The sequence below is a fragment of the Gorilla gorilla genome, chromosome 8, assembly GCF_029281585.2.
Source record: "Gorilla gorilla gorilla isolate KB3781 chromosome 8, NHGRI_mGorGor1-v2.1_pri, whole genome shotgun sequence".
NCBI classification, from domain to species: domain Eukaryota; kingdom Metazoa; phylum Chordata; class Mammalia; order Primates; family Hominidae; genus Gorilla; species Gorilla gorilla.
Window position 1 is genome coordinate 16,133,764 of NC_073232.2, and position 26,238 is coordinate 16,160,001.

The 26,238-nt window shown below is 45.3% G+C and overlaps 1 protein-coding gene across 3 annotated transcripts in view; it reads right to left on the bottom strand.

The window, feature by feature from the left end:
- Positions 1-8,050: 8,050 nt before the first annotated feature.
- SFMBT2 (Scm like with four mbt domains 2) overlaps positions 8,051-26,238 on the bottom strand; it is a 252,747-nt gene continuing 234,559 nt past the window's right edge. For all 3 annotated transcript variants that reach the window (XM_004049039.5, XM_055353186.2, XM_055353187.2), the window contains 5 exons: positions 25,435-25,610; positions 21,946-22,112; positions 21,332-21,595; positions 20,365-20,493; positions 8,051-13,328 (listed from right to left, as the gene is read on the bottom strand). In XM_004049039.5, coding sequence (XP_004049087.3) covers positions 13,188-13,328; positions 20,365-20,493; positions 21,332-21,595; positions 21,946-22,112; positions 25,435-25,610 — 877 coding nt within the window. In that variant the 3' untranslated portion in view covers positions 8,051-13,187. The remainder of the gene's footprint in view (positions 13,329-20,364; positions 20,494-21,331; positions 21,596-21,945; positions 22,113-25,434; positions 25,611-26,238) is intronic.

Sequence of the window (26,238 nt, forward strand, 5' to 3'; positions counted from 1 at the left end):
TTGCCCAGCTACCTGTGTGCACTCTCCCACCTCCCTCACCACGCTGCAGGTTTCCCCTGAGGGAATCCCCATCTCAGGTTCTGCTTCCAGGGAAATTGACCTAAGACATGCCCACTTTCTTTTTCTCTGCCCGTTAACCAGCTTTCTCTGCTTACCCAGGTTTTGGCACTAAAATGGCTTGGGTTTGCAATGGCACCAGTTTGAGATAAATTTTTAAAAAAATCAACTTGCTATAATCTCTGGGTCTCCTGGTTCCACTTTTTTTATAATCAGATTGGGTAAGTAACAACCACTGAGTTCTGTCTGCCCTGATTGTGCGGCACAGACAAGCGTCTATCAGGAAAAACAGTCTTCAGGGAAGGTGTGGCGGGCGGGGTATGCACTCAAGGCATAGACTTGGACTTTTCCATCAGAGTGTGCATGGCTTGAGGTCAAGGATCATGGCTTTTTTTTTTTTTTTTTTTTTTGAGATGGAGTCTCTCTCTGTCGCCCAGGCTAGAGTGTAGTGTCACAATCTGGGTTCAGTGCAACCTCTGCCTCCCGGGTTAAAGCGATTCTCCTGCCTCAGCCTCCCGAGTAGCTGGGACTACAGGCGCGCCCAGCTAATTTTTGTATTTTTAGTAAAGACGGGGTTTCACCATATTGGCCTGGCTGGTCTTTAACTCCTGACCTTGTGATCCGTCCATCTCAGCCTTGCAAAGTGCTGGGATTACAGGTGTGAGCCACCAGGCGCGGCTGGATCATGCCTTTTAATGTCCATACCCAAGAGATTTAATGACACACTGTAAGGTTGAGAATGTACTCAATAAGTGAGTCAAGAAATGAATCTTTCCGTGGCTCACCTCAGCCCATGATGACCCTTCCCTTCTTTGCAGCCCTTGCTTTTTATAATGGGTACACCACACCATCAAGCATCAGACTATGTCATAGCTTGCATTATTTTCCAGTTCTTTATGTATGTGATGGCCTCATTTCTTCACATTGTAAAACCTCGAAGATTAGCTGAACTCCATTTTCCAAATTAGACACTATGCAACAAGTCATTCATTTTGCTATTTAAAGCACTTATTAAGTGCTGGGAGCCAGGCAACAGGCTGGATTCTGAAGATTCAACAAGGAACAAGCAACAGTGCCTACCTTCAAGAAATGCACAGTGCCGTGAGGAAGATAAGTCAGTAGCCAGAAACGTGAAATAAACACTGCGGATAAAGATAAGCTCGGGGTGCTGGGTAAACATGGATGAGGGAAACATACCTCAGATTGCACATTTCACAGGGTTATGGTCAGGACTGGATGATATAAACAATCTGGACGTAATAAATATTAAGAATTTTGGACATGGTGTCTGCTCCATAAATATTAGTTCACATAGCTTTCTCCTTCCTTTTTGCCAAACCTTGCTGCAAAGGACCCTTGCTAGAAGATAAACTAAGTGGCTTAAGATATACTGTTTTTAAGAGCACTGATAGATATAACTGATGTGATATTTTTAGGCTAGAAATAGGCTATATTGTATTCCCAATACAATATATTGGGACGCTAAATGCCTCCCAATACAATATACAATATATTGGGAGGCTACATGCCTCCCAATACAGTTTGATCATTCTGAAAATTAGGCAAAAACACCTCTGCACAAAAGGATCTGCTTATCATCCTAATGTGAGCTCTTTTCCTCCCATCTCATAACTCTTAGAGGAGTGAGTAAGAACATTCTGGACTTGGAGAGACTTGAGTTCTGATCCTGATTCCCTGACAATCTTTCTGATCATGGACAAGTTACTTTCCTAAACCTCATTTTCCTCTGCTATAAGTGGGGGAAATAGTACCCACCTCAAAGAATGGTTGTGATGATTCAAGAAGATAACTCATGGATAGATCTTAGCACACTCAATCATTCAACAAATGTTAGTTGGGCACCTGCTCTGTATTGGATGCTAAAGACAGAGCAGAAGAGGAAAAAAAAAACACACACAGACCAAATTATACCTGCCCTCATCGAGCTTACACTCTGGTGGGGGAGAGAGAAAATATATAAGAGAGAGATAAAGATGACACATAGTATGTTTGAAAGTGATAAGAGCTAGGAAGGGAAAAGAAAACAAAGCAAAGAAGGATATGAAGTAGAAGGCAGGCACTGAAATTCCTGGAGGGAGAATTATCTGAATAAAGACCTGAACAGGTAGTGCCTGGCACAGGTGAATACGCAGTAAATTTTAGCTATTTTACTAGGATATATTTTTGCTCCACTGCTCTGGATTTGGAGCACATTGTGGCTAACATGTCTTGGAGAATGCTGATTTAAGGTAATGACTTGGAGTTGTCACACTTTGCTAGTGATTAGACTTAACCACCATTCAGATTTCTCATCTGCATTACTGGCTGTTCTCATTTTTTCCCCTTTGCGCTCATGAAGGTTCTTTTCTTAAAACAAATACACATCATCCCCCTCTGGGGTGATATTGCTACCAGAGGAGCTACTAAAGCATTTGCTCTTCCATCTTTCATAAGGACCTGTCCCCATAAAAGAAGCACTTTGTCTCCCACAATTGTTTCTCATCAGATGCTAAATTACATAAAAGGATGCCTTGTTCCAAGTGGAGCATGGGGGCCTCTCGCTCAAATGTGGTTAGTGCTGCTAATGGGATCGGCGTGGCTTGCATGGAGGGGAAGACCTTTAGCCTGTCATAGAAGCTGACATTCTAAATAGCAACAGGTTCCAGATAGAAATACCCAGCGTCAACACACGTGGTTACTGAGTTAACATGATGACACCACAATCCAAGGGGCTGGGAGCGCAGTAGAAACAGTTGTCCCTGGTGATCAAGGAAGTGAGAAGAGAAGGATTTTCTTGCATCTATTTTCTCTTTTCTAGCCAGACAAAAATCCTTGAATTCCTAAGATGAAACCATTTGATCTGAACTTTCCATCTGCATCTTTTTCTCCTTTTATTCATGCATCTCCAGCTTTTGACCACGTCCTTTCCAGCTCTAATCAATAAGTTTGCTAAACACCCAGTTGTTAAACACCCAGTTGAGGAAGAGACTGTTTGACCACGTTCCTTCCAGCTCTAGTCAATAACTGTTTGCTAAACACCCAGTTGAGGGTGAGACTGAGCTGTGCGATCTTGGGCAAGATGTGCAAATTGTTCAGGCTTCAGTTGCTTCTTTTTTGACATGGGAATGAGAACACCTAACCAGATAAAACATGAGATTCTGTGAGTGAGGATTGTGAGCTCAGCAAAGATTCAATGACACCAAAAATCATCTCTTAAGGGGCTTCTTGTATAGCTGGACAGACAATGTTGGCACCTGGATGAAGGGAAAAAGACCACATATGCAATGCTAAGGTATAATGAAAGCAAGGATTCCAAGACAGATGACTCACTACTAATGGCTCAACAGTCTCTTCCTGGCATAGCACTAGTATATGACAGTAAGTACAGCAGTGTGTGTGTGTGGTGTGTTGGACAGATAAATCAACTGTGGCGTATCCCTACAATAGGATACCAGGGAACAATGGAAATGAATGATCTACAGCTTCATGTGAAAGCATGAATGAAGATTTTTAAAACCAAGGGAAAGATATCTGGGTTCAGCTGAAGCGCCAGCTTGTTCCACCCAGAGAAGCCCACTTTGTGAGAACTAACAGGAAGGAGCTTGAGCTGCCTGAACCTCTTCTCTATGAATTCATGGCATAATGGGTGTTAAAAAAATAAAAGACCTCTGGACTGTAAAAATGTTTTTCTTCATTGAGTAGAAGTGTGGTGTCATCTCCCGCAAAGAAATGTTTAAAGCAAATTTCAATCATGTACAAAAAAAAAAAAAAGATCTGATTCTATTTATTCAGCCTATGAGATGAACAGAAGCAAATGTAAAACCAGCAATTCAATAAACAAGAGAGAGAAGGAGAAATAAATCGAAAACAAAACAAAAATCTCCCACTCACAAACCAAAAATCCAAGAACACACAAACCATCTCATGCTAAGAAAAACCCAAAAAATTCAGAACTGAAATTCCCTTTCAGTTGAGTTCACTGAAGTTGCTGTATAGAATATTAGAATATTAAAAAAAGTAGAGTCTCAGTAATAAAGAACAAAACATAACAGAAAAAAGATAGTAAAAAATTATAAAGCATTTAGAAAACATTTAACAAAATACATGCAAGACTTTTACAGAGAAAAACATAACCTCATTGAAGGACATGTAAAATACACGAATAAATTAAAAATTATATCCTCTTCTGCATAAAGAGTCAATAGTATAAAAGAAGTCAATTGTCCCCAAATTTTTATAAATTTAATTAATACAAATCCAATCAATACCCTAACAAAGTTTTCTCTAGACTTGAACAAGTCTAAATTCATAGTGAAGAATAAAATATCAAGAATAAGCAAGACAACTTTGAATAGAAACAATAAGGCAGGAAAATTTCCTTTACCAAGTAACAGGGATTACTAGATAGTGTGATGACAGCATTGATCAGGATAGACACATACACCAATGAAACCAAATATTGACCTGACGTAGACCTGCACTTGAATGTAAACTTGAAATATGACACGTGGGATGGCCAGTCAATGGGGAAAGGATAGACCCTGGGCAATTAGAATAGAACAGGGCAATTTCACTGGCCCACATGTGCATTCCACATCATTCCACACTTGCCAGATTAACAATCATGAAAAACACCACTGCATGTTGTCAAGGTGCAGAGCAGGGATGAATTTCCTATGCCAGGAGTGGAAGCTAGCGCTAACACTTTGTGTGTGTGTGTGTGTGTGTGTGTGTGTGTGTTTAGAGGTAGAGTCTATGTCGCCCAGGCTGGAGTGCAGTGGTGTGATCTTGGCTCACTGCAGCCTCTATCTCCTGGGCTCAAGTGATCTTCTCACCTCAACTTCCCAAGTAGCTGGGACCACAGGCAAGCATCAACATTCCCAGCTAATTATTTCTTTCTTTTTTTTTTTTTTTTTTGTAGAGATGTGGTCTCACTGTAGTCTCAAATGCCTGGGCTCAAGTGATGCTCCTGCCTTGGCCTCCCAAAGTGCTGAGATTACACGGGTGACCCACTGCACTTGAAACACTTTGGATAATACTGGTAGTACCGCCACAAAGAAAATTCTAGAGAGTTTGGGGAAAACAAAACATAAACTTTTAAAAGAAAATAAAGGAGAATATATCTATGTCCTAGGAATAGATACGTTTTCTTAAACAAGAGAATAAAAGCAAAAACCATAGAGATGTCTTCATTAATATCATTGCCCCTACTATAAGCAGTGGCCACTTAATCTCCCACACCCATGCCTTCCACCTGCTGTACACTCAACCGGAAGCAAAAGCTTTAGTGACTATGATGCCAGAGTGTCAGGATTATTATCCCCTACTTACCAAGAGCAAAAGGGTCCCTACTGCTTTCAGAGAGGTGGCAATCTGACTCCAAACTCCTAGCTGAGAAGCTGTTTTATAAGCTTCTTGCACAAATTGTCTTATCTGGGCTTCAAAGATAACAAAGTCTGAGGCAAAGCATATGTGCTAATATTTTATTGTGGAATGAAACATCGAGGCAGCAGGAATAAGGGAAAATAGACATTGAGGCAGGTAGGGCTGGAAAGCATATACCAGGTGGTACGTTATAGAGTTGGCCTCAGCTTAAGGTTTCTCTCTCAAGGTTTCTAGTCAGGCTAAACAAAACTACCATTTTTCAGAACAGATCATCCAGGGAAAGGGAAAGGACACTGCTGCTAGCTCCCTCCCATCTCTCACTGATCCAAGCTGGTGCCCTGGGACACAAATTCTGCTTTACCTGAGAGTGGTGTCACGCAGCCCTTCTAGTTGACTGTTGGGGAAGCCAAATCCTGCACACCATGGTGTGTACTTCATTTGAATCTAGGTTTGGTGGATAGGGCCCAAACTCTCAATGACTTAATTGGATTGGGACTGGTGGCTGAAGTTTCTGCCAAGGTGGATGTGAAGGAGACAATGGTAGTGGCAGCCAGGATGTTCCAATGAGCAAGTGCTCAAAGGCCCAGGAGTTGATGGTGCCCAGTGATGCTGGGAATCTGGTTCACTACCTCATGCTAACTGTGCCTAGAATCACACAATGTTTATCTAACATCCAATCCTCCCACCAACCATGTAGGAGTAGCACTATCCACCTCTTACAGAAAAGAAAACTGAGGCTTTGTACAACATACCTTGCACGTAGTAGAATGAGTATTTGAACCTAGTAAAAAGTGCAACGTTTGTACTCTTTCTCCTAGCCAAAGTACATCTCCTATTCCAAAAATTCTAAGCAAAAGATGGCAATACCTATGATAAAAGAAATTTTGGGGTTGGTGGGAAGACGTGGTGGTAGTGGTCACTGTGTGTTGATCGGACTTCAGAATAACAAAGGAAGAGTTTCCTTTTTACTTATTACTATGATGCACCATTTAGACATATTAGTTATAGAGAACACAAAACAACATACTTTGACACAACAAATGAACTGCATTAAATGGAATGTGTTATAACCCAGGCTTGGGCTGACAACATAAAAACCTCTTGATGAAACTATCCCCAAGTAAACCTTTGCATCCCATCTATTATTTGATGTCGTATTTTCACCAAACTGATAATATGTCCAGTCTTCACATGGAATCACCCAAGGTCACGTTGACATAAACGGCATTTCTTTAAACACAGTCCTTGAAACTCCAGTAAGCATCATGCTCTTTCACAGACTTAAAATAGTCACAGCACAAACCCCAAGACAAAGGGGAAGTAACTTCTAGTGAACTGAGGAAACAGCCTCACTAGAGAGCAGAAGAATTAAAAATAGCTTTTTGGTGGCAACATGAAAAGAAATACAGATTTTCTTTCTTGCCTTGATTCATTCAATTTAGAGGTGCAGAACAGAATTCAGCTTCCACTCTCTTGTATCTTTGGTCTTTCTCTTCTCAAAGATCTTCAAGTGCAAAATTGAAATACAACCATCCTATTTACTCAGCCATTTCACCCTTTATCTACTTGCTTCCGGTGTATTTTGAGGAAATGAACAATATGTTTCCCATTTTGCCCTCTTAGGCCTAATTTTTCCTATTAAAAAAAGTTTCCTAGCCGGATGTGGTGGCATGCCTGTGGTCCCAGCTACTCAGGAGGCTAAGGTGGGAGGATCACCTAAGCCCAGGTGTTTGAGGCTCCAGACAGCCGTGATCATGCCACTGTACTCTAGCCTGGGTGACAGTGAGACCCTGTCTCAAAAAAAAAGTTTCCATAATTAAAACAAAAGAAAAATTGCTATATGTAGAATGTGATTGCCATCAGAGCAAAAATAATATTTAAAGAGAAGTAAATAACTGCACCACTGCACTCTGGGGTGACAGAGCGAGAGCCTGTCTCTAAAAAGAAAGCAATAAAGTAAAAAATAAGGTGAAGCAAGATACTTGAAATCATCTGGGATGTATGAAAAAGAGAAATCGTTCAACACTCCTCCACCTCCGTTACCTCAGTGCTTTTTCTCCTCTTCTCCCTTAACCCTGTCCCTAGGAGACGCTACCTGAACCTGTGGTGACAGAGGAAGGGGACAGGTTCTGCCTGCGAGAGATCTGAGAGATGGGGTAGGACGGCAAAGGTCTCTCTTCCTATCCCAACTTCATTGCCTAAAACCTATGTGTGACACTTAAAGAAAAATGATAAATGTAAATGTGGTTATTTAGTTATTGCTCTCATAGTAATAAAGAAGTCTTTCTACTAAGGCATCAGGAAATCCCAGAATAACGGAAATGACTGAAAGTGGGAGGGCTGGAGGTGGTTGTGTGAGGATACACGAGAATGTTTTAACAACTAAAAAGAATAAACACAAGTTCCTCGACCAGAAAGTTCCATTCTGGAGCTAGGAGGTGACTCTGAGAGGTCACACAGGACTTTGAGAGCCATAGTCGTTAACAACCTAGAAATAAGGCTTTAGTGTGTGGCAAAAACAAAACAAAAAATTCAGAACAGAATAACTAATGCAGACGCTAAAGATAATATTGAATGACCTTCAACACAAAGACCCAAACACCACCACAGAATTTATTTTTACTTTATTAACAATGTGGCTTACAAGTTTTTTCAAGTAAAAAGGGTTTTTTTCATTTAGAATAAAAATTAAAATATAACTCTGATATAGATTTTCATTTATTTACATGAAAACATATATACAGAATACAATCTTACAGCAAACCAAAAGCATGCCCTTCGTCCTGCAAATTTCAAAAGTAATGACACCAATTTTTCCCTTTTACGCACCAAAAACATACACAAGATAGGAATCCAATTTCAATACAAACTATTCAAACTAGAATGCAAAACAGTGAAAGGGCTTTCAACATTCACCACGAGGGATAGTTGATGCTTCCAGAGATCATGCTGGCTCCTGTTTCAAGCAAGTGAGATGATTATCTTTTTCTGTCATTTAAAAAAATTTGCCTCAAATTTTTCATCCTAAGGTGATTTTTAGCCAACGATTGTCCTAGAATTTTCCTTTTTTCGTCAGCACATCTCTTCAGCCACACAAAAAGCACCGCTCTGCGCTGGTTAGGCGACACGACCATCATACTTACTGGGCCAAATCCCATTACTTAGTGCCAACAATTCAGAAGGATTATGGCCTCTTCCTCAAACAATATGGAATTATTTGAGTTGTTATTTATCATTGAAACTAGAGAGGTTTTAAACCAAAATTCAAGGCAGTACTCTGTCAGCAATTACAACTTTTAGGTAAATTACATGGGTCAAAAGTAGCACAATTTGATTTTATCATAGTATGTTTGGGGTATCTGCAAACCATTCTAGTGATAGAGCTATGAGAACTGGTCAACTTAAGAATTCAACCATGTGAAAGGGAGTAATTTCCAGAAAACTCTTGAACAGAAAAGGGCAGTAAACAAAAGAATTATTGAATTATAATAGTTGCCAATACAGATTTCCTTTGCTATTTAATTATTGCACCAACGAGATATGGGCAGTATGGATATCTTGCCAACAATTTCTTCCTTAACAACTACAGGTTTCTTAATTGACTATGTTGCCTTTCAAATAATTGCACTCACGATCACAGCTTTCTAAAGACAGAAGAGAGAGGAAGTGAAGCCTTGATTCGCCATCTCAATCCAAAAGCAGCAAAGATGCTCAAACCACAACAAAGATTTTTAACACTACTGTTTTTTTTAGTTCTATATACAGAAATAAATATAAATGGGTGTCCTATAAAATAAGTATGAAAACTTCTAGTACTTCTAAAACTAAGCGGGGACAGCTCTTAGAAAGGGGTGTTTGGCATAAGATAGAAGGCAAATCTCAGAACTTGCCAAATACAACACTCAAAATTCTGTGGGATAAGTTAGGGAAACGACACCCATCTTCAAAAGGCTGATCAAAATCAACCTTCTAGAGAGGGCAGTAGTGTTCAAGGTGTGGATCATTTTAATGTACTGAGGAACAAATCAAAGCAAACACAGGAAATAATCTTTCGAATATGATCAAATAAGGTGGGAGAACCCAGAAGCCGTGCAGCTCAAATACTGTGTCTGACTCCAACTTGGATCAAATGACTCTAATTTTGAAAGTGATGGATGAGTTCCCCACGCTGTGCAGCTCTGTGGTGAAGTTCACTGTGTTTTGCTTTTGTTTTGAAAGGCAAAGAAGTTCTGTAATGCCAGTAGTACCCTGTTGTTTTTCTAGGTTGTTAGGCTTGTGTCTTTGTGGACAGGATATTTTTTCAACATAGTACAAATGCAATCAAGAAGTGAGGAGCTGAAACAAGCTCCGTGAGTTTAGGGTGAGACTGAGCGATGGGCTGTCATGATTCAAGTTGAGGTGGCATCTCTTTCTCAGGGTTTTCAAACGGCGCAGACTGCAGAGTCTCCCGGGCCAGTTCCAATAAGTTCCAAGTGGCGTGATGCCCACAGGAAGCAGGCGCACTAAGGAGAGGACTTTGGTCCCAAAGAATCATCAAAGAGAGACGGAGAAGAAACGGTACCATCCAGGGAAGGAATGCAGGGCATCACTTTTTGGTGTTTAGACCATGACATTGTTGGCCTAGGGGCTATGGTGGCATCGGGGCACACATGTCAAATCCACTTCTTCTGCCAAAAGCAACAAGGACACACACAGAAAAATCCTCCATGAAATTGGCCCTACCTTTAAGACAGACGCTGGTGAGAGGTGAATCCTACAGAGAAATGAAAACACATTACAATTCTGTACCAGAATTGCTGCTGATGTGAAGTCCATCCACCACGACGGAAATCCCTGGAGAATCCAAGCTCAGAAGGACACTGGCAACAGCTGGAGGAAAAGCACCTCCTGGGTCCTAAAATCTTTCTGGGCTCTCCTCAAGGACCGGAGAGATGGCATAGAGACAAGTTTCATGGCGACGCCAGGCTGCGCCCTCCTGTGCAGTGGTCCCAGCCGTCTCCTCCCTGGCACGTGCACTGACAGTGCTCACCCATGGTGACCGCAACTGCACAGAGAAACACTGAAGTTAAACTGTCAGGGTGAAGGATACGGAGAGTCTTGGGCGCTTGGCTCCATGGGAAGCAAACACTTTCCCCTGCGACAGTGGCTGTATCCTTCCTGAGCTCCTGGCGGGCCACACACTCCAGCTTCCTAGATGGGCTCCAGAGAGCTCCTGGAGGATCTCCTCCCTCCAACACAGCACCTCCTCCTCCGTGCTACCACTGAAAAGGGAGACAGAAGTGACATTTGTGCTGCAAGTCCTGTTCTGTTGTGGCCACCACATTCCCTCACCCTCGTCTCAAATACAACAGAAACAGCTGAGCTTGAAAAGGCCACAGTGAAGGATCATCAAAGAGTCAGCGCGGGGGAAATGCCAAAGATCTGGAAATGGATGCCCTTTCCAATCGTTTGACAGAGTCTAACTCCACGAGACTGAGCGTTTAAGGCCAAAAGCATGTGGCTGAGAAGGCAGGGGTGGAAAACCACAGAGTTCAAAACTTGAGCTTAAAGGAGAGATGCCTGGGGCAAGCCAGCCACGGATCCCAGAGACATTTCTGTCGGGGTACAACTGACACACTCCTCCCATCTGAGGTCCCCAGGCAGATGCATCAGCCAAACTCTAAAACTTGATTCTAGAAATCGACTGCAGGGGAGACCAGAACGCCTCATCCATAAAATATGTGTTTTCCATTCTCATCTGTAACCATTACAGAATGTTAAGAAGGGTGAGCTTGAGCAATCAAAGTTTCCAAAATCCCACCGAGCATCATATCTGGAAATGTCACAGAAACGCAAGCAGCTCATCAGCCCACCGCAGAATTTTACTGGAACTGTGGAGACTCTAGTCCAAGGGACGAGCTCAAGGTAACTGTGGTGAAAAAGCAGGAAGGGTGCGAAGCCTCTGCTTCCAGTGTCCACTCGGGAACTGTGGGAGGGTTTGGTTTCCTTGCATAAGTTTAAAAAGGCATCTTGGCAGCCACCACAGCGGAACACTGTAGTCCACAAGGTCTGAGTGGAGATATGGAATCGCTCATGAGGATATGGAGATGGCTTCTGGTCCAAGAGGCCAGCTAACTCTCGCAGCCACAGCTTTGTCTGCACGTGACCTGGCGGATTTAACACAACCGCCCAAGAAATTCCACAAGCAAACTCAAAGCCAGAAAGAGCTGTAAGAATGGCCGAGTCAGAACTGGGACCAGACCCTTCTTAGTCTTTCTTTTTCTCATTTTTGTACGATCTGGATCTTCCTTTCCAGCATGAGCGGGATGAACGCCAGCGGGAGACAGTGTGCTCACCACCCCACCCTCAGTGTCCACACCTGTCGCTTCACAGGAATGGAGGTCCAGAGTGATGAGAAGTCACCCGAGATCTCAGAGTTTGTTCTCAGCGAAACCAGGGTGCCAAGTGGCTGACTCCAGATTCACTGCTCATGCTGCATCGTGCCTGGTTCATATGCCGCCAGCTGGGGCAGAACGAGACAGAAGGGACGCTCAGAGGGACTCCTGCTCAGTGACCTGCTGCAGTGATCCTTCTAAGGGGGATGTAGCTGGTTCATGAAATGCTTCCCTCGCATCTCTTTCCCTTCCTCCTCTCTGAAACTAAGCTTTTCCTTTGATATATAATCCAACATTTGCCTAAAAGACTCACTCCCTGATCCGGCTACGATTAAACAACAACACTGGAGATAGTTGAGGGTCTAGAAAAGACTGGGTAGAGTTTGTCTCTACAGATGTTCTAGGCTTCAATCAAAAACCATCCAGTTGGGCCGGGGCGTAGTGGCTCACACCTGTAATCCCAGCACGTTGGGAGGCCGAGGCAGGCAGATCACTTGAGGTTGGGAGTTCAAGACTAGCCTGACCAACATGGTGAAACCCTGTCTCTACCAAAAATACAAAAATTAGCCAGGCATGGTGGTGGGCGCCTGTAATCCCAGCTACTTGGGAGGCTGAGGCAGGAGAATCACTTGAACCCGGGAGAGAGAGATTGCAGTGAGCTGAGATTGCACCACTGCATTCCAACCTGGGCGATAGAGCAAGACCCTGTCTCAAAAAACACAACAAAACGAAAAACAAACAAACAAACAAACCATCTAGTTGCATGGAGATGCCTGCCGGCCTTCCTTCACTCCCCGTATTCCTAAAAGGTACCTCTAACTGAGGACAGAGCTTTAGCACATGTTTTTATAAGGATGTCACTGCCAGCTGCATTGCAAAGGAGTTGCCACCAAGATGAAACTGCAGGTGCCACTCAACCAGGGTCACACGCCTATCCATAGGAAACTGCATATATAAATGTGCTCGTGTGATTACAGGAAACACTACAGCATGGCGTGAGGTTTCTTCCTTGGCGACATTCTTTGTTTTCAAAGAATGCAGTCCTCATCTTAGGAAACCCTGCTCCAAGGGAGCTGCCTGATTTGGGGCAGGAGAAAGGCAAAACGTGGGTGAGCCAAGAAGCAGGCCCACTTCCAGCAGGGTCTGATGCATGACTTTAACTGGCACTCCCCAGAAGCGACTGCTGCTGTGCTTTGAAAACATGGAAAGAGCTCACAGGCTGGCGGAGGCAGAAGATCCTGGGCTTCTGGTTTTCTTGTGATACTTAGTGTCTGTACCATTTAACATATCCCGGAAAATCAAAGTTTCAGTCCTGGAAACCTTTACCAACACCGCATCCCAGCAATAATGGGCCACCTCCCGAGGGCAGACTCAGTTGGCATACTGGGCGTAGAAAGCCACTTTGACTCTCTCGATCTGGTGGCATAACTTGATGGCAGGCCCCAGCTTCAGCTCCATGCACTCCTGCACCGTCGGAAGGGTCAGAAGCAGGAGTGCTTGGCCGTCAATATCCTGCAGGAAAAGAAAGGCAGGTTAGACAAGGGGCAGTGTGCATTGGGTACGCAGATGCGTCACAACAGGCTCCAGTCTGGGGCCAAACATGACAACAGGATGCTCTTGTTTCATTCAATTCAGGGGATTGTTGGTAGAGGTACCAACCTGGCTTGATGACTGTCTAATCTTTGTGTTAGTAAAATCTTTTTGTAGCTGGGCACAGTGGCTCACGCCTATAATTCCAGCACTTTGGAAGGCTGAGGCTGGAGGATTGCTTGAGACCAGGAGTTTGAGACAAGTCTGGGTAACACAGCGAGATACGGTCTCTACAAAAAATTTAAAAATTAGCTGGGCATGGTGGTGCAAACCTGTGATGCCAGCTACTCAGAAGCTGAGGTGGGAGGATCACCTGAGCCCAGGAGTTTGAGGTTGCAGTGAGCTGTGATCATACCACTGCCCTCCAGCCTGGGCAACACAGCAGGAGCCTCTCTAAACAACAACAACAAAAAACAACAATACAAATACAAGAGCTTTTGGCTAAGGGCACTCTGGCTACTCTGAAACTCACATACCTACCCTGGTGGGTAGAAAGAGCTGGAACAGGTGGGTTGCTGCAGGAATTGCTTCCCAAGCTTATCGCCCCTTGCTGGGAGGGCAAGTCACTCTCCACCCCAGGCAGGGCAAGGTCCTCCCTAAGCGATGCTGAGACTTCATCTGAGCACTAAGCAAAGGAATCTCTACTAAAAGACAAGGCTCCCTCAGCTCCCTCCCAAGGTCTGGCATTTCACCATTAGGATGGGTGAGAAGATGCTCAAGACAGATATGCCAACAACAGCACAGTTTTCCATAAAGGGAAACACACACACACACACACACCCCATTTACAGATACACACTGCCCAGAGCGAGGTGTCGCTTGTACACAGATCTGTTGCCCACTGTATCCTGCCTCAGCCTTTCTCTACCTACACACAGGGCATGAAGACATTCATTCAATGAATGTTCAGTTGAATTTGCTGCAGGAGGAAGCATACAAAGACCCACTCCAAAGCTCTAAGACCCTTCCACTGGACATCTCTGTCTCTTCAGCAGCTTGCTTCCTATAGTAATCTGGTTCATTCACATAGATGTCATTTGACCAGACTGAGGAATTTAACCGCAATCCTCCCTCGTATTTACCAAGATGATCTCAATCGTCCAGAGGGAGTCACTGAGGGGTCTGAGAGATTGCAGGCCCCAGGCAATGATGAAGATCAGTGGTACCGTGAGAGCATTAAGTGAGCTCTACATACTGGAATTTCTGCCACTTGCAGAAGAATTATACCCAGGGCTGCCATAAGCCACAAGGACATTAATAGCCAAGCAAAAGCACAAGATCATATACATCTCCGACAACACCTGTCAGTGACTTTCGCACAGGCAGCTTATTTTCTTAAACTAATGGTTTATTTAGCTGTCTTGAAAATATCTAAAGCAAAAAGGCAAAGTGTGTATAAATGGTAGCCTTGAGCAGACTAATCTTCTAAGCAAGCATAATTCATCATCTGATCAGATTCAAAAGACTAATGTTAAGAGCAGGAATAATTTATCTTCAGATCAGATTCAAAAGCAACAATATTCCCTAATAAGTACTGTAGCAATAAAAATGAAACATTAACTTTAAAAGTATCAATGTGAGTGTCATTTTTTATTTTTAAATTACAGAGGAGCACTAGCTATGATGTAAGCAACTCGAAGCCACGTTCAACCAAGACCAAAGGTGACCTTATCAAATCACAAAGTAAACAGATCTGTCTTGTATACACACTGAAAGCAGGAGACAAACTGTAGAAAACTGTCACTATATTTTCATGCTATGTTTATATCATTTTTCCCTTTCTCTACAGTGCTCATACATGTTATTTTACTTTCTTTTCAGATGCTACAGAAAAGGCTGATTGCAGCTGGGGGGATTTGGGAGTACTGTGAAATAGTGTTTGGCTCTAGGTCGCGAAGAAACCAAGGGGACCTCTGGCCTGGGGCCTGTAGGCCAATTCCACTTTCAGAGCCAAATCCACATATAATACATCAAATTACACCAAGAGGGCATGGGTGTAGGGACTCAAAGTCTTCCAGGTACCATGGGCCTCATAAAAACACGTTTTAAGTAGGCAGAGGGCTGATGTTCTATTCTGTTCTGTGGATGTCATTAAACCATGGACAGGTGGCTTAACCATTATGTTCAATGACATCCATAGAACAGGAAAGAATAGAAATAGAACTTATTTTATTTTCCCAGGAAGTTTACTTTTCTGGTGAAAATTAATGCCCAGAAAAGCTAGCCAATCTAACTATGATCACATAGCTAGTTAGAGAGAGTGTTGGAATGAGAACTGTAGTTTTCTGACATTAAACTTTGAAGGGAAAACGGTAGCTCAGTCTTTAACATCTGTACTTGGGCATGATGGTGATTCAATCACCACTGAATATCAGCACGAAAATATTCGTGTAACTCTTTCTTTACAGAAAATTTCAGTGAAGGTGGCCGATGCATGTACCACATTTCAGTGCAGGTGCACACACTCATGTATTTACTTGCCAATATTTATTGAGCATCTACTAAGTGGCAGCCACTTGGCTGGCCTCTGGGGAATGTCACAGTGAACAAAGGAAAGTTTCCCTCTCTGGACACCCCATGCATCTGGAGGGTGGCAGACAAGTAAACAGACTATTAGGATACAGGGATATTAACATATGGATGCAGAGCTAAGGGCTCAAACAGGACAGGCAACCAAGCCAGTCTTATAGGGGTGTTGAAAGGGCTTCGAACTGAGACTTCAGGGACTAGTAAGAATTATTAAGGCCAAGAGGGACTGAAAGAACACAGCTAGTTCCCTGGAACATAGAATTCCAGGAAACTGGGGAGACACCAAAGGTAAAATCATGACGAGCCCAGAAAGCCACTTTATCTGGAAGACTATTTTTTCTTTCAAGGATTATTTAGATAACAGCATACCTCACAGGTGGTTTGATTTTTATAAACATGTTCGTATATAACTGAGAGCTGCCGGCAGATCACTTTTAATGTTAAACACAGAACTACCATCAATGGACTAATTGTAAAGAAATGAAATATGATAAGATATACGACATGCTTAGCACAGGGCAAAATTAAATCGATTTTGATAGAGCACTCGGGTGAGGATCTGGTAGTTCCTAATGGAAGTATTGAGATCTAGAGAAGTAGAGAAAGGACAGCTTAATCTGGACTAAGCCTATAAACTATCCTGAAATTTTTTCATTAAGGCCAGTTGAGCATTTGAGCAGTCTGCTTATTGCGCTGTCTCTGACTGATGAAAGCTGAATGCATAGGTAAAATTTTATTTAGAGTGTTGTATGTTCTTAGTTATAGATGAGTGGATTTTTACTGTGTAATGTATGGGTTTGCAGCATGAAATTATGGAGTATAGATTTTTTAAGCGGTTGCCATAACATTTCAGAAATAAAAGGCACAGATGCTGGTCATGGGGAGTTCATAATTTTTGCAAATTATAATAATCTCTGCATTTATAACGTTCAGGGCCTGCGTGCACATAGCGATGACCATGCTGTGCACTGTGATCTCATTCGCATGCCAGTGAAGAAAGTCTCTGGCTTCCTTCTAGCTCACCTACAATCTCAGACAATGCCTGCGGTGACCTATCGGAGGCCTCACCAAATCAGAGCTGGAGTATTTGGGCTAAATGATGATGAACAAATTAGTAAAAATTAGTAATTAAAGGTCTGATGGGACAGAAAAGGACTCAAGTGCCCATGTACTTCAGACAGCCCAGTGGGCAACGGCTTTTTATTCCAACAGGTGAACTTGCCTAATGTGAAATGTGAAATTACACAGGAATGAGATGATGATCAATGAAAGTCTATCTATTTTTCTCTCTCGTAAGAGAAACAAGTAGGGATGAAGGGCAAGGCTTTTACTGATATTAGAAGAGCAACAGGGCAGAACTCTGTGTAGTACAAAAATTAGCCAGGCATGGTGGCGGGTGCCTGTAATTCCAGCTACTCAGAAGGCTGAGGCAGGAGAATCGCTTGAACCCGGGAGGCGGAGGTTGTAGTGAGCCGAGATCGCACCATTGCACTCCAGCCTGGGTTACAAGAGTAAAGCTCCATCTCAAACAAAAAAAAAAAGAGCAACTTGGAGAGCAACTTGATTCTACAAGGGGACAGGGTCGGCAGTGTTCCATTTCCTAGAAGGCTTAGCTTAGGGAAGGCATGAAACTTTTCTCTGGTGTTATCAACTGGGCTTAGGAATATAAGAAAGGAAGACTCAATACTTTAGGCTTTTCCCCAAACCAGCTTTGTTTCACTTTCTTGCTTATTACTGAGAACTTGTACACAGTGTAGACAGACACAGGAGCTATTGACGTTTCAAGGTATAAGCCCTCATACCTAACCTGGGATCTAGAAATGAGAAATCTGCTCTTCACTCAGGCCTAACTAAACTTTTGTTTATTGTGAAAACTAAGCATTTGAGCCTAAAAATAAAACCAAAACATTAGAGTAACACAGAATGCCACACCTCGTATCTTAGTAGCTATCAGAAGGCACCTCGCAGGGACTGAATCAGTGTGTGTTGAATGCACACAGGGACTGACAGATACGCATCAGCGCAACCAAACCTGTGTGACCAGCGCAACCAAACCCGCGTGACCAGCGCAACCAAACCTGCGTGACCAGCGCTTGTCACGTATTTGAATACAACGCTTTTCTCGCTGCAGCACCACTGTCAATAAATGCCAGACAGGCAACGTGCTGTGCTGAGCAGCGCTTTACACAGCATTTCAACCTATTGCTTTAATTTTGTTTTCAAAATGGAGATGTGGCTTATCAATAAGCCCCCGGTCACCTAAGCCCTTGTATTTCTTACAATTGTCTTTCTTTCCTGTTTGTGTGTTATTTGAAGGGACAAGCTCATCACCCAGGTTCTTTAGGTCTAAGGAAGTCTCTCCCTGGTTGCTTTTCAGAGTTGTCCAGACGGGAAGGGCGGCCAATGTCAGAAGGTGAGGAGGTGACTCCCTCTGCCTCCAATCATTCTTTTTTTTTTTTCTTTTTGCTTGTTTTTGAGATGGAGTCTTACTCTGTTGCCCAGGCTGGAGTGCAGTGACACGATCTCGGCTCACTGCAACCTCTCCCTCCCAGGTTCAAGCAATTCTCTTGCCTCAGCCTCCCAAGTAGCTGGGATTACAGGCACCCACCACCACACCCAGCTAATTTTTTTTTTTTTTTTCTTCAGTAGAGACAGGGTTTTGCCACATTGGCCAGGCTGGTCTCGAACTCCTGACCTCAAGTGATCTGCCTGTCTCGGCCTCCCAAAGCGTTAGGATCACACGCATAAGCTGCCATGGCCGGCCTAATCATTCTTTCAGCATGAACTTAGTGGGTGTCTGCAGAAGGTTCTAGTGGTTGTCAATAGGATGAACTGCTTCATCTCTTGGACTTCTCGGGACACAGGGGAAAGAACTACTCTCTTTGGGTGGCACTGGAGACCATTTTAATTTGCTTTTTCCAGTTCATTGCTGCATGAACTTGGGAGAAAAGCTGAGAAATTTCCTGGGTGCACAGGAAGTCACAGACCTTTTATGTTTCCTGATTTGATTTAATGCTTGAAATATCCTCTTTCTAGACTACTAATTTATATGATCTAAAAAGAGACTGAATAAACCTATCTTTAACATTATATGAAAAACAGTACTTTTTTTTTAACATGAGGTCTTTGAACACAGATATTTACACTAGGACAACACAAGAAACTTCAACAAATTAAGCACAGAGTACAGCAAGAGCCTGGCATTTTCTGCAAGACCAGTGAGGCAGGATGCAAGGTGGTGTGTGTGCAGAGTGGCAACTTGTTTCCATATTAATTTAAGGGACAATGTAAATAAAAACCCTCTCTTCTTCCTTAGGACACAGCATCATATGATCTTGTGTTTTAGCTAACTATACTTATTTCATCTGCTGGACTATAGACTCCTTTAAGGTAGAAATTATATCGACTGTTATTGCACTTGTCCATCACCATACCATGGTCTTAAAAATATTTTATGTAGAAAGAAGTGAGGAAGGTAAGAAAACAATGACGAAAGCAGCATTCAGTACGACACACCGGCCAGCGGGCTTCTGCTCTGGGCAGACCAGATGGATACACTGTTCCCTCCTTCTCCCACTAGGCCTAAGTAAGATCCATGGGCATTATATACAAATTCACAAACAGAAGACTCTGGAAGGCGGAGAGAGGAGGGCAGACCGGCTAGGGGCCTGGGCCCCCAGCTGACAGCACGGTGCTGAGCTCTCTGGTTGTTGTGGTTGCTGTTTGTGTGTGAGCTTCATGCCCCTGAGACTTGGAGCTGAAGAAGCTGCAACCCAGATTTGCCAAAAGGCACTGAGAGGAGGCTCAACCAAAGCCAGTTCTCTCCAGACAAAGGCCTGGCCAAGGGGTGGCCCAGCAAGACAAAAAACTGTGAGACAGCAGCATCTCTTCTGCAGCTGAACATCACAGGGAGGGCTGGCCGCACCCCACTGAGAGCAGCCAAGGCAGAGTGTGCCATCCTGACTTCCAGCCTGGCCAGGCGGCAACTGGGCACCCCATCCCACCACTGACCTGGCATCTGAAAGGGCCAGCCAGGGAACTGGGACTCTCACCCCTGCCTGGTGGTAAAGAGCCCCCACTGTAGGGTCGGTGGAGATGGCAGGGGGAGCATGGACTCGCACCCCTCACCTGGCAGCAACAGGCACCTCCCCCCACTGCTGGGTGGTGTCACTAGAGCCTGGGAGAGTCTCCCCTCCGCCCCCCACCATGGCACTGGTGGGCCTGAGAGGAGCAGGAATGAGGCTCTGTCTCTCATCCCTGCCAGGCGGCTCTCAGCAGGGGCCTTGGAGGGAGAAGGGTCTCGCACACCTGCCGAGCAGCACCGAGGAACCCCCTCACAGGTGTCACAAGAAAGCCGGCTAGGACACGAGGTTCATTTCAGATCCAGAGTCTCAGCACACAAACAATCGACACGCGGCAACCACCGTACCTGCTCCTGAAATATCTTGGCCAAGGGGGCACAGTCTGTCAGCTTAATGAACCTCACCACGTCGGTGACCGTCCACTCCAACGGGTTGCTCTCCAGAACCAGTCTCTCCTCCTCCTCCTGTTTCGAGTCCTGCAGAGAAAGGGCAGGAGGAGCTCAGCTACGGCACAGTCAGCTGGCTGGGTCCTCTCCAGCACTCTCCAGGCCTCAGCCGTTCCTGGCCAGAAGCCACTGCCTCCCTTTGCTCCCTCACTGGGCACCTGAAAAAGCTGCACACACTCTCAGTCCCTGGGAAAGTTCTTAGCTCAGTGATGATGCCCCCTGCAATGACTCATGTGCCTTCAGAAGGAAGAAGGCAGGCACTGTGACAGTCGCTCTTGCAACCCTAGTTCAGGAAACCTTGGGCCTGCTTATGAATGAAGCATCTCTGATTAGAGAAAAGAGGGGAAATACAAGGGGCACGTCCAAGCAGACACGAGACAGTGTCCCCCAATGTTTCTATAATGGTGGTGCCAGTGGCCCTTTCTGCTGATCTCACACCACCCATGGGGCTAGGGGAGACCCGAAACAGTGATTAAATATTTTAAAACATCATAGAGGTGTCCTATAGAGGGGACACGGGAACAAGACACAGCGCAGTCAGCGGAGATGCGGGGAAGGAATTTCTGGAAACCCAGAGTTCAAAGGAAACCGAGGACTGTGCCCTCCTCCTGACAAGCACCCAGGTGGCACTAAAGCCGTCCAGGAAAGAGGCACTGTCTCCACCCTAGGCACTCCATTCTGATGCCGAAAGGCCCCTCCACCCAGAGGTGAGGCGCCAGCCTTTGTTCCTGACTTGGGAACTAGCTAGAGCAGCTGCTGCTGTTGGAGGTATTTTAAACAGGTTTTCCCACATCGTGGCCCTGAAGTGTAACAGGTGTGCTTCTTCAGACCCAGCGGGAAGCCCTCTGTCCCCACGCCCAGGCATCACCTCTGTCCCCTCGGGCTTGGTCGGTGGGCACTTCTCCCCTTCCTCTGCTGAGGAGGCGGCCGGCGCCCTGCGGCCCCTTCGTGTCCTCTCTGGGGGTGGCCGGCGTACGGGCTCTGAGCCGCTCCGCAGGGTGACGGCCCTCCGGGGCCGGGCCGAGGGCACCTCCGCCGACGAGGTGTCTGTCTGGTCATCCCGGAGCTCGGAGCCGGTCTCCTCACTGGCGGTGTCATCGTCCATGGCATCAGCGTCCTCCTCTTCACTTTCCTGGGAAGACGGAAAAGGCATTTAAGGGGCTGGTGGCCGGGGGGCCTGTAGTAGTGGCCCCACAGTCAGACCCTGGGCCCAGTGCAGACCACTTAGCAAGCCCTGTCCCAGGCAGTCTCGGAAATGGAGCCAATGGTCCCACCCGTGGGCCCTACGAGGCCCTTCCCAGCCAAAGCAGCTGGACACACTACATTTGTTTTCAGTAAGTAAGGAGGAGGGGGCTCTTCTTCGGTGTTTCTGACCATCCCGCCGCAATCTCCAGGGCCACCTCTGCTGTGAAGCAGCCACACTTGCCGGCCGGGGCCAGATGACAGAGCCACAGGCTGGCAGGTGCCCCGGGCAGAACATACCTCCCCCGAGCCCGCGGTGAAGTCCACGGCAGGAGACCTCCGTTTCTTCTGCACGAAAATGGATTTCCGTCGCTTCCTCCGCCTGGCAGGTTTGGGGTGTCCGCTGTCGGGGTTGCTTTCCCCGATGGGGGGCTTGGAGATCTTCTTTCTCTTTCCATAGTAATAGGCTGTAGGAAGGAAGATGAGAAACTTTTGAAGGCTATACACACACACAGACAGGAACAGAGAGAGGAGAGAGAAAGGAGGGAAACGATTCTTTCATCTGATACTTCATTTGTGCCTTACGAAGTCATTCTGAGAAAACAGCCCACAGGAGAGGCACTGCTCCAAAGCTTCAGGTCTGGAAGGTGTTCGGGCTGAACTTGGCCCATCCCCAGTGTTGAAGCCCAAACCTCCAAAGTGAGTGTATCTGGATGTCCCGAACCCCCAAAGTGAGTGTATAAGGGTGGGGGCCTAATCCAATAGGACATTAATGAGGTCCTAAGAGTGTCCAGGAGAGACACCAAGGAGCCAAGACCCAGAGGAGAGGCCCCATGAGGACACAGGGAACAGGTGGCTGCCTGAGGCCCAGGAAGGATCTCATCAGAAACCAAAGCTGCTGACACCCTGATCTTGGACTTCCAGCTTCCAGGACTGTGGGAGGTAAGTGTGCGCAGTGAAAGCTCCGGGTCTGTGGTATGTTGTTGTAAGCCAGAGCTGACTTCTGCAGAAGGTGAAAGAGACAAAGGTGTCCACAGTTCCCACGGGAGTTTATCCCTGTCTGGACCCCAGACACTGCATACAGTGGTGGCAATGACATCCACCGGAATGCTCTGACACCTGCTCCCAAGTCTGAATCTTGAGCGACTGGTCAGTCAGCAAGCACTGGGTGAACATCTGCTGGCGTGGTCCTGGCATGAGGGACTCCCCCAGCTCTTGGTCCGACCAAGACAAGCTATGATCCTGAACACGTGGGCCAAATTCACCAAGCACTTTTCCTCTTCTCAGAGTTCCTTCTCTATTACATCATTGTACACTTTATTTCCTTCTCATTTGCTGGAACTCACATTACTTCTGAATTCTACAGCAGAGACACAGGTGTATATCTTAATTCAAAAATTATTTATTGAACTTTAGTAGTGATTAATGTTTTTTATAAACGAAATGTATCATCAACTAATGAAAACCACCACTAAGGATCCAGCATTCAATTACGACCCAGACGCCTACTCATTAATAAAAGGTTCAACCGTCCCACTATGTGATGCCCATGAGCCACAAAATAACTGAATGCAGCCAAGGAACCTTTATCTACGAATGGGGTGGGCCAAAGGAAAATGGCAAATGCACAAACCCTGGTTTGCAGCAGCCCCTTTGCAGGGAGCATGATTTTAGTGCATTCTCACAGTACTGAGTCGTGGGCTTTGTCCTACAGGTAAGTCACCTATCCTTTCCGCACCCCAATTTCCTTACTTACAAAATGAGACCATCAGGACTAACAAGCATAGATTTCCTTCAGGCCTAAGACCCTCTATGTCCCACCTGCTCCCCTGCATTTGATCACAGCATGGCATTTGGAAAAACTGTTGGGAAGCCGCACAGTAGCAGCCCTGTAACTCCCAGGAGGCACACCTGCTCCGGGAGCCCCGGCCTGTTCTCATCAATCTCTCAAAAGGAGCAGCTGGCAGGAGAGCTTGGAACAATGTCCCGTGTCCAGTTCTATAAGGACCGTGTTACTCAGTGAGCAGGAATAAACTGCTGTGGGCGAGCATTGCTCTGTGGCCATCTCCAGGTACGGTGCAAATGAGCAAGCCTCTGTCCCCTCCCAAACCCCAAGCGTGCATGACAGGGCCAGGGCAGGCTGGCTTCTTAGAAGCCAGTGGCTGGGGATGAGAACTGGTTTTAGGGAATGCAGCCAAAGGCCAGTATGTGTTTGGAGCCTTAGAATGAGACTGGGTGACCCCTGCTTTTCCAGTGTTTGACTCCCCCAAAATATCGTTCTGTCCTCCTCCCACTGGAGCCTCTGTTCAGCCTGTAGTAACATTCATTATAAATTAACCCAAAGGATCTTGGGACTTAAGAGTTTTATTATATGAGATCCAGAGACATCTCTGAGTTCATTTCGGCAATGCTGAATGGGAGGTGTGGGACCCTGCTCCTTCCCTGCCATTCCCAGTGTCCTGGAAGAACACAGAAGCCCACCTGGCAGGTAAGCATTCACCGTACACGGCAAAGGCGAGCCCTCGGTCAGGCCTTTCTTACTCAGGAGCTGCTGTTCCCCAGTGAAGCCCTCCCCTGGAAAAAGGTGCAGTGATGGAGAAACAAGCTCTTCCGGAACCAGGTGACGTGCTGGGCCAACATACCTGTGAGCCCTACCTGAGAGCCCCTGTGCACAGAATGATGGAGGCTCTGTGTGATCAGTGAGGGCACAGCTGACCTCCATCAGAAGGCAGAGTGGCAAGGGGACTCTGTGTGTGTGTGTGTGTTGTGTGTGTGTAGAAACACACTGAGAGATAATAAAATACAAAGAAAGTCACACTCTCCACAGGGTTTCCAGTACATTCAGATTCCTGGTTCCAGCACCCATGTTGACAAACGTCACAAGTGACTGTGGCTCACAGAGCACTGGCCACATGGCCAAGCGCTTGTCACATCCCAGCTGGCTGGAACGTGGCTGGCAGAGCTAACTTCCAGGTCACTCCCCCTTGCATTAGAGAGAACTGAGGGGAGATGCAGGAAACTCAGAACTGTGGGTCAGAGGGAGAGAATAGGACTCAGGCACAGGAGGTGCAGGTGTCTGGGAGTGGCTACTATGGATGGAGAAGGTCATCAGAAAGAAAGAAGGGCAGGGCTCAGGGGAAGCGGTTGCCCAAGGCCAGATATCCTCGAATGGGACTGGGGATGGAAGAGGCAAGAGCTGAAGGTAGGAGAGCGGGGACAGCTCTGAGTCCTGCACCCTGTGTCCTAGGAGAGAGGCAAAGCCAACTGGCAGAAAAGAAAGTGATGGTGGCTTCTGAGTCCTCCGTGGCTCTCTTCAGTGGGGGTGCCGAGGAAGGCGTCTAAACATGAGAAGCCGATTATGACAAGGATGTGGCCCCCATATCAAGAAGGGCAATGAAAGCATCATTACACTATCCCAGAGTAAGGACTGAAAGAGTCATCGGGGTTACTGTTCCTGTGATCAATTTTACTGTGCTCTCCTGCCATCCACTGAGCTGTAGAATCAATCAATCCACTGAAACTCATGACAGTACACAGTTTCTCTTCTTTTCCAAGGCCTACCAATGAAAATTCATCCTGTTTTAAATCATCCCATCCCCTCCGTATGTCAGGCTAAAAACACATGTATCTGCTACAGCAAATCCTTAAAAATCCTTCCATAGCAATTCCTATGGAAGACTAGTCAAAAGGTTCAAAAAGAAAAAAGCAAATGAAACAAAAACCAAATACCTTAGAGCATAGTTTAGGTCTCTGGGCTCATGCATTTCTTTTTTCATTATTTGTACTTACTGTATTTGGTTTTGGTATGAATGGAGCAGTTCTCTGGGCAGTTTTCAGATATCAGCACAGGACTAAACAAATTTGGACAGCACTCTAGCTTGGCACAGACTCGGCGGCAGAAATTTGCGACTTGGTCAGATGTCCGTACGATTTTGACCACAGCCCTGTACGTTTTGCCTCTGTATCTAGAAAATAGGTGGGGAAGCAAAGCGAGGGTAAGACCAGATTATGATTCAGGCCTATTCTGTACCACATATTCCGAAGGCAGCAACTTCATTTTCCAATGACAAAGCATATCGAGCGCAGTTTCCCATGTTGCTTCTGTTATTTCTCACAGAGATACTTATAAGAAGTGCTCACAAGTGTGCAACAAATGTGTCGTAACAGTGCTAAACCAGAATCCACTTCCATAAACACCTCCACATTTAGCACACCCTCATTTTGCTATACACAACTTCATACCAAAGATTAGTGGTGCGGGATACATACCTGATGGGCATGGCTCTCGAAATGAGGTTAGTGAAATCGAACGGGTATTTTCCTGTTGCTATCATATTTCATTTTTGAAAAATGTGAGTACATATGGGATCATGATTCTGCCTTGAAAACCATGCAAATTCAGAACACTGAAAGGATATCTTTGTCAAGACTGTGTATCATATTGTTGAAATGGGGACGATTTCCATTATTCATAAATGGCATCTGTGCAGAATGGTGATAGGTAAGCAAGGTCACATTTAAATGGACAGAAACACAATGGATTTTATAAGGGGAAAAAAAGAAAGAAAAAAGCTACCATTAAAAATGCAGAGT